This window comes from Lampris incognitus, chromosome 17 (assembly GCF_029633865.1).
Source record: "Lampris incognitus isolate fLamInc1 chromosome 17, fLamInc1.hap2, whole genome shotgun sequence".
NCBI classification, from domain to species: domain Eukaryota; kingdom Metazoa; phylum Chordata; class Actinopteri; order Lampriformes; family Lampridae; genus Lampris; species Lampris incognitus.
This window is the reverse complement of record NC_079227.1, coordinates 13,674,590-13,683,772: the sequence shown is the minus strand read 5'-3', so window position 1 is coordinate 13,683,772 and position 9,183 is coordinate 13,674,590. Positions and strand designations below refer to the sequence as shown.

The following is a 9,183-nucleotide window of genomic DNA, read 5'->3' as shown; positions in this document are numbered from 1 at the left end:
AGATTGATACAACTTGACACTATTAGTATCTTTAGCCTTTGGCATATTTATTTTCCATCAGGCTCATCATGCGACCATGTTGTCGCATGATCTTGAATCAACAAGTCTACCGGAACTGGTAGGCTACCAACAGAAGAAGTGGCAGTGACATCACATCCTGATGCACTGCCTAGTGTAAACATTGCCCTCTGGTGGACAAATAATATTATTGCCCTCTACTGGGCACAGGAGTTATATCCATTACTATGAACACAATAAGTAAGGGCGTACATTATATTATAATAAAACATTCAACACCGTGGCCGTAATTGGCGGCTTTATTTTTGATTATTTATACTTTCTCGCTGAGTTTTTTGTTTTATTTCTGGAAACACAGCCTTGTTCCCCAGTCTTCAGGCCTTGGGGGGGGGGGTGCCTCTCTTCGCCCTCCAGCTGTGCCACGCTCAGCCATGAAACGCGCTGCTAGGCGGCTTTCGGAGATAATGAGCCCCACGCCGATGACTACGCGCCTGAACCCGCTTGAGACCGACGTATGCCACATCGGGTGTGGATGAGCTGCCTCTCAGTGAGCACAATGGTAATGCCACAGTTAGCCCACGGCTTGCTTCCGGCTGACACCAGTCGTCCTGGGCCGAAGTGGTGTTCTGCGGTCGTAAGAGGGACCGCAGAACGGACGGAGCTGCCTCTCCCCCTCGCCTAACCGCTACGCGACACCGTCTGACTACATCCCGGTCAACCCAGCCGACGGTGCTGTTCCGAACCCCTCTGCTACAACGATGTGTGCCGACAACGCAGCTTCCGCACCTCCTGTGGCTATAGCAACGTCCAGGTGGCTTAATGACTTCCCGTCCTAAGACTCCGAGAGAGGCCGTGCTCAGAAATGAAAGTCTTCCTTGTCCCGAGTCGGCAGGGAATCCCTCTTGCAGGTCTGCAAGACGCTGCCTCGTCTCACTTGCCGGCCCTGACACCCCTTATCTTGAACTTAAGTTGAGATATCTTGAAATCAATTGGAGATATCTTTAACTTCCATTCTGCCTTGTCAAAACGTAATTACAGATATCTTGAACTCGAGTTTTGACCAGGCAAAACGAGGTTGTAGATATCTGTAATTACGTCATTGCAGATATCTCGTCTAGCCAATAAATGTTAAAAGGGCTTTCCTTTTAACATTTATCCTGCCCCACATCTTATTCATGTGTGCAAGACATTGTGCATTGTGTAAAAAAGCCCTGTTTTAACGTTTAACAATTTCGCCTAGTCATAATGACGTTGGAGATATCTGCAACTGTCATTTCGCCTAGCCAAAACTGAATTGCATATATCTGCAACCGTCATTTAGGATGTGTGACGCGTTTTCAGTGACTTCGCTGCTGATATCTGTAATTAGGTTTCGACTAGTCAAAACTGAATTACAGATATCTCTAACTGTCGTTTTGACCAGTCAGAATGACGTTATAGATACCTTTAATAACAATTCTGACTAGTCACAATGTAATGACGCCTAGTCAAAAAACGTTGTGGATATCTGTAATGTTTATCGCGGATAGTCGAACTTAGCTAATAAATGTTAAAATGGCTTGCCATAGTGGTGGCACTCGAAGGTGCTTTTCCGCTCGTTGTCGCCCTCCGATGGCTTCATCTGTCCTTGACCCTCTCGCCGGGAATTTTCCCCATACAGACTATTTATTAGGCACCGTGCCTCTCACCCACACGGCGTATCTAAGAACAGAAACGACAACCGAATATCTGGAGCAAATATCTGCAATTTGCGTCCTATTTGTTGTACTCCCGTTGGTTATAATACTGATTTGACACCAAACAATTTTGGCCTTTATCATTAATGACGTTGTTGTTTCCAATAATATGGACTTTTTTTGTATGATTACTGAGACATGGCTGTCCCCAGGGTACACTGTGCCCCTGACTGTTGTTCTGGGTAACTCTACCTCCTCAGTGGCTCAGTTGAGTTGTGGTGTCCCTCAAGGCTCAGTTCTTGGCCCCCTTCTCTTTTCTATATACATGCTGCCACTTGGCCAGGTCATTCAAAATCATAATGCACTCTACCATTTTTATGCCGACGACATTCAGTTGTATATGCCATTAAACCCCACAGATCCTAGCGTCCTAGCAAATCTCACAACTTGCCTCTCTGACATTAAATCCTGGATGTCCGAAAGGTTTCTCAAATTTCATGATAAGTCTGAGGTCATTCTGTTCGGTCCCGAAAATTCCATTAGCACTTTTGTTGCTAATCTTGGTGGTCTGTCAGGTAGTCTAGGCTGCTAGGAATATTGGGGTAATATTCGATGCTAACCTCGGTTTTGATAATCAAATGAAACAGGTTGTTCAGTCATGCTTTTTCCAGCTCAAGCTAAACTCCAAAATTAGGTCATTTTTATCAATTCCCGATCTGCAAAAAGTCGTACATGATTTTCATCTATTTTCGGCTTGACTATTGTAATGCACTTTATTCTGGTATCAGCAAGGTCTCCCTCCATCGTCTGCAGTTGGTACAAAATGCCCCTGCTCAGCTCATTACGTGGACAAGGAGGCATGATCATATCACTCCTGTGCTTGCCTCTCTACACTAGCTCCGTTATATTTTGAATTGATTTTAAAATTGTACTGCTCACTTTTAAGGCTTTATATGGTATTGCTCCCTCATACATTCGTGATTTATCGACTTGGTATAACCCCTTCGACCATTAAGGTCTGCAGATGGAGCCCTGCTGGTTATTCCCAGGTCTCGGTTTGTTACAAAGGGTGATTGGGCTTTTGCTGTTAGAGCCCCACACTATGGAACTCTCTTGCTGTTGAACTAACACCAATCCAGTCTCTAGCTTCTTTTAAATCTCATCTTGAAATTTTTTTTTTAAAAGCTTTTACAAATGTTTGATATTTATTTGTTCTTTTTTATGAAGCACTTTGTAACATTGCTTAGAAAAGTGCTATATAAATTAAATTATTAACAAATGAGTGTAAGAAATGGAAACGGATGATCCGCTGTGGCGACCCCTAACGGGAGCAGCCAAAAGTAGTAGTAGTAGTAGTAGATTAACATGAGTGTACTGCCAAGAAATCAGACGGACACTTTCGTTTTTAAGATATTCACTTGGCAACATCAGAACATCAATGTTTTAACATGCAAGATGAGGCAGAGACAATAAATAGGACAACATCATGCCATGAGTGACTCACATGAGGTCTTCATTATGCCAACAGCACAGAAATTTATGATTTAGACTTCCATAGATTCAAACGAGCTTCATTTCACCTGAGAACAGTGACCTACACAGAGTCTAACGCAGGGCATGAAGAAAAACAATAAATGAATACAAAAATAAGGTAAGCGGTAATGAACCGATTTGATGCCGGCACAGTGATAAGGCGACACAACCTGGAGATAACCTCTGACTGCATGCCAGTTATATTACTCTGATTTATTCCCTGATGAATGCACTCCAGCCAACAAGACTCAATTTAACATTATGGGGGTTTCAGAGTGGATTCTAAACAAGTATATATAGACAACGGATGTTAACATATTTTCATCTACAGTTCTCGAACTGCTGACAGCTTGTGAGACACGTCCCTTCACCAGACTGCTGTGGTGGGTTTATGACCCCTTCGGATTGCAATGTAGCTTTGACATAGCAGCCAACGACAAAGTCGGCAGGCTTGTGTGATGAGGAAGGTGACAAAAGGCGATTGAAGTTCGGTGATGCAAATAATCTAAGACCGTTAGGTTGGTCAGGGACTGCTATTGTGTACTTGTGTGAGAGACTGGGAAATCTCACTGGCCCTAATGAAGGAGACGTGACTTCACTTAAATCCTGCTGTAGATTGCTCCCAGGATGGATAGGAAGCTAATGGAGTAAGAGGCTTTGGAGGCTGTGCTCTTGAGCTGGGTTGTAACGGCTTGGCTTGGCTGGACGTTCCGGTACACGTTGATCATGTGAGCTGACGTGCTGTTTCCGATGCGAACGGTGGAGCTGAAGAGATCGATCTGGAGAGAAAGATGTTGAGTTCAGTCAACTGTACATGGAATTCTGGCACCGATACCTTTCCTGGTTAAACTTCAGGGAAACGAAAACTCACCAAATCTTTGCTGACTTTAATTGGCTCCTTGAAGACGGTCCAGACCACAGCTTCGTTGCAAGTGGGGGTGGTCAGAGAGCCGAGGTAGCGGTAGTAGCTGGTACGGTCCACCCCGGCCAGCAAGTCATCCAGAGAAATTCCAGGAGTCATTTTTACTGAGTGACCTGAAGATAGATAAATAGATAAACCTCGGACTTGAACTCAAAAATTGGGTAAAAATTTTAAGGTAGACCCCCAGCCACACACCCACTCCATCCACCTCCCTTACCAGCTTCTGTGATGTTGGCAAGGTAGGATGTCAAGGTGTGCCAGCTTGAAGGTGACGCAGTTGCATTACCTGACATTTCCTGTCAAATTCAGATGAATGGGGCACAAGCACAGAATGTCAGCTTTAATTTCTAATTTATTAAATTTTATGTGCATGTTAGATTACACGGGGACATTAGGCCTCATGCAACAAGCCAGTCAGTCATATGCACAGGTCTATCATTAACCACTTTGAGCTATCTTGTGGCATTCACCAATTTTCTTGTGGATCCATCTGTCAGTACATTTTTAGAATGAGTGGAGCACACCGGTCATACACAAATACAGATGACAACCCTATATGATCAGCCATGGTTTTAAAGCAGTGAAACTCCATAAATCAGTGGTTTACCTCACAGAAAGACAAGTTTGGATATTTGAGAACATAATGCATTTAGACCTAATCACATAACAGGTGTGCACATACATACTGCTTAAATCGTATTTGGATTATTTGAGCATACTATATTTTGAATACACACTCCACAAATATAGACAGCAATGCTATTGGTGGCTTATATGGCATCAACAAAGACCAAAATGAGAATAAAAGAGTGATGTATATGAAAATGTAAAATATTAAATACAGTTTAAAGCACCAGTAGTATTTCATAGTTGTGATGCCAAATCACTAACATGTCCACTATATGGTTATATTTCTTCCTCACCTCTATGAAGAAGCCAAGGGCAGCAAGTCCCGTGGAGTCAGTGATGGCCTGGCTAGTGTTCCCATTATAGGAGGACTTGGAATTCACAATATGTAGCTGGAATTAAAAAAAAAACCAAACACAAGTTTTGAGAGTCACAATTCACTTTGAAACCTATTGGGAATTCAGCGTTCTAAATGCGTTTCAATCTTTGCCAGACCTCCATGGGGTAGCGCTTCCCATCAACAGTGTGCTCCGATCCAGGCATGGAAGAGGTGTTACCCCAGTGGAGGTGGAACTGCAGGCTGTCATAGGCCTCAGAGAGCTTTCCTCCAGACACCTGAACGCCGCTCGCCAGGGTGACTTTGACTAGATGAGGGTGCAAAAACACAAAGAAACAGGATGTGAACTAGAATCTCGGAGAGACTGGAAGAGCACTTTTTGTTGAAAAACCACAAGCAGGCAGACCATTAGTGATAGAGTTTTAAGAAGGTGAGAGAAAACCTGAAACAGAATGGGCCGAGATAAGGATGTGTCTGCAGTTTCAGAGGACAACAATGCCAAAGGAGTGCAAAAGGTTTCTATTGTGTCTTTATGTATACTGCATGCACTTGACACGATATGAGCTCTGATGACATAAGCATGACACCGAGATGTTATTATTGTCCATCTACTTGTAACTTGATTCTCCCATTCGTCGCCTCTTGGGGATCTAATGTGCACTTACAGTAAATGTGCTCAATATGACATGCGCTCTTGATTACGTGATGTAGTGGTCTGTGACGCCAGCTGAACATCTTGTGAATCGCTTTGGATAAAAAATAAAAAAGCGTCTGCTAAAGGTAAAAATGTAATTGTTAACCTACTGCTGAATCCGAGACTGCTTAACTGGGTGTGTGAACATTGGAGAGACAATCTGATGTGATGTGTCAGCTGCTACACAGTGCAGCGAATAGTTGGGAGACAAGTGAAGTGAGGAAAATAGCGTACATTAGTTGCTCCTCCCAAGTTTAGAATAGCACTGGGCAATTGGGCGCATTTGTAGAGACATGGAAATTTATCAAATATGAAAAACGTCATGCAACTCCCCACCCCCATGAGCACTGTCTCGAGTTAAAGGAAAAAACAAAAAACAAAAAAAACACGCATCCCTATTCAACGATGAGGGCATTTCAGTGTGCAACACTCCAACGTTTTGGCATCTGTGCCTCCCACCTGTCTTGCCAGTGTTGGTGATCTTTGTCAGCGCCACTGTGCTGCTGTAGTTGTGGAAGGTGAAGGCGGTCAGGCCCGAGTCCCCTGTGGCCGACGCAGAGACGATGTTGATGGGAGACTGCCGGGAGCCATTGCAGTATTTCGGCGCGATGGTGGGCCAGTTGGGGTCATCTACAAATCGAGTTCAGCAGTCACACTTTACATTCGTTTTTCCAAACACAACAGTCAAGAGAGACCATTAGTGGTCAGCAAAATGAAATAAAGGGGTCATATGTTTCAATGAATCATCTCCGAGTTCGATATGAATCAGGTCTCTTGTGATATGTGGCCTAAATGAACTGTCACAGTCTACTGCACTATAGTCATCGCAACAGGAAATGCCATCACATTGTTCGGTGGTTTTCAGTGCAGTCCTCTATAGGAGGCCTACCCACCACCACTGGTTTTACTGTAGCTCGTGACATTCACCTGTCGTTTCTGAGTGAAGGCTTGAATAACTGGAAAAATAGGTGAATAAGTAACACCCGACAGAACTGAAAACCAACAGGACTGGTTCTACTCACGGACCAGCCTGAAGCAGTGGGGGGAAGCTCATTTATCTTTAACACTGGTCCAGGTCACTTTTGTTTTTTTGGCAAACGGTGAATATATTTCTGCGTGTCTACAACAAAACATTTCCCCCGTATCTAACCGACACAGTGTGGGAAATAATGCATTTATATTATTTGCACTTGATTGTTTTGTAACAATTAAGCCACACTTTTGACAGCACTTAAGATTATTATGCCTTCTTTCGATTTTTTTTTTTTTGGTGGGGGAAACAACAACATTCAGTGCTGTCAACAGTTTGGCTTGATTAGTTTACAAAAATAGTGAATAGGCCTACCCAGTCTAACACTTAAATATGTGAGCGCCTCTACTGGATCAAATAGTGAACTGCATGAATCGGAGTGACTGACAGCTCATGTTCATGTAACAGGCTGTGCTCGAAATTCCGTTAATCTAGCTGTCCGGATACCAATATAATGGTGCACTGAAGATCAGAGTAAGTCGAATCACTTTGTGACGTTGTGTCCAGATGAACCGATGAACCGTGACAAAGTGACCTCACGTTGTCACGTTGTGTCCAGATGAACCGATTCAACTTTCTCTGATTTCTTACCTGGATTGTAGAGCATTATTGAGCAAGACAGAACCATTGAAGAAATATTTGCCCACCATTGATGAAGTTATAAAAAAGGAGGCTGGCTATACTTACTGCAGTCCGAAAGATGGTAACACCACTCTGTAAAGAAGAGAAACGAATTAATTGAGTAAAATTTAAGGGGACTTGAAGCGAGCGAACCGTGAATTTGAGGAAAGCACCTACCGACTGCGTCTGAGGCACAGCGGGCGCGCGAGATGAAGGTGCAGGCGACAAGCGCGAGGAAAAGAGGACGATTCATCTGAAGGGTAAAAAGAGAAAAGCAACCTCGTCATCGATGCGACCGTCTCCTGTCTACCCGTCTCGTTGACCCAATTATCAAAACGAGACATTCAACAGTAGCTACTATTTAATGTGGAGGCCTATATCGTTCAAAAGTCGGCCAGTGGTGGCTCGTTGGCTTTGAATAGCTCTGGACACTTCTCATTTAAATAAAAAAAAAACTTAAAATGTATCAACATTTTAATTTAAAACTCATTCCATACACAATAGGCCATGCTGTCGCCACTTGACCAGAATGATATTTAAAAGTAAATGAAATAGATAAATGGAGATTGACACTCATTGTTTGTAAAAGATAAAATTAAAAAAAATAAACAAAAACCGCATTTAACAATAATAACAACAACAACAACAATAATAATAATAATAAAGAGCATTACGGTAAAGACAGCAACAGGTTGACCTGGACACATGTCTGTATATAGTTATCTTACCTTTGCGACAGAGCTGTAGTCTAATGAGCACGACCTCACCGCCTGCCTTTTTTATTTGCTCGAGCGCTTAAGCGGAAAACCTGAAACCGCCTCTTTTCAGTTTACTTAGTCCACCTGGAGGGATTTTTGAGAGCTGGCGAGGATATACGTTTAGAGGCGTTTTCTTCTTCTTCTTCTTCTTCTTCTTCTTCTTCTTCTTCTTCTTCTTCTTCTTCGGAAAGAAGTGTGTAAACTGTGGGCTTCAGAGTGAATGCGCACGGAAGAAAAAAGCCCAAATTAGCTGCACCTGGAACCATTTCATACTTAGATAGATGAGGCGATATGCCGGCGACGTGCACGTGTCAGAACGGCATTTTAGACCCGTGGATGGACGACTAAAGGGTTTATCTCAGGGTTGAAATGTCAAAATATCAACGCTTTCTGCACAGTGATTACATGTTTTAATTTGGTCTGACATGACATTTTTAGTGTAACGTTCATTTCTGAGCAGCCATCTTCATTAAAGTTTTTTTTTCGGGCAAATCGAAGGGACGTGGTGCTCAGACGACATGGGGTTACTCAGCTGGTCTGGCTCCAACTGCTTCTGAATGCGCATGTGTGTGTGTGTATATATGTGGGTGGGTGGGTGGGTGTGGGGTGAATGTAGGGTGGGGTTTGGGTCGTTCACTTTGCACTTTGTCGTCATAAAATGGGCCAATCATTTTATGACATTTACCAGTCATATTATGCTCGAGGAAAGCGGAAACACGCACTTTTAACGCATCTGCCAGGACAAACAGGTTAAGTTATCAGTGGGTCATCTGCTGAAGTTGTGGACAGTTTTAGACTTCTGGGTTTACACACAGGGACGGATTAAACCAATCTGGGGCCCGGGGCACAATAATTCACGAGGCCCCCCTATAACAACACCAGAGAGTCTGAATGCAATTTCACCAAGCAGTTTTGATTAGTCATGTGACTTACAGTAATCACCGGAAACAACGCAACGCATGTGATA

At 43.3% G+C, this 9,183-nt stretch overlaps 1 protein-coding gene across 2 annotated transcripts; it reads right to left on the bottom strand.

The window, feature by feature from the left end:
• Nucleotides 1-3,091: 3,091 nt before the first annotated feature.
• On the bottom strand, nt 3,092-8,326 carry ca15b (carbonic anhydrase XVb). 2 transcript variants are annotated; one of them, XM_056297421.1, is made up of 9 exons: nt 8,187-8,326; nt 7,636-7,711; nt 7,525-7,551; nt 6,267-6,437; nt 5,272-5,420; nt 5,073-5,168; nt 4,367-4,445; nt 4,099-4,262; nt 3,092-4,006 (listed from the first exon to the last, which is right to left on the bottom strand). In XM_056297421.1, the coding sequence occupies exons 2-9, from the start codon at nt 7,709-7,711 to the stop codon at nt 3,827-3,829; spliced, it is 942 nt and encodes a 313-aa protein (XP_056153396.1). In that variant the 5' UTR covers nt 8,187-8,326; the 3' UTR covers nt 3,092-3,826. The 2 variants fall into 2 exon arrangements, with proteins under 2 accessions (XP_056153396.1, XP_056153397.1); XM_056297422.1 differs by lacking the exon at nt 8,187-8,326 and adding an exon at nt 8,133-8,149.
• Between the last annotated feature and the right edge of the window lie 857 nt (nt 8,327-9,183).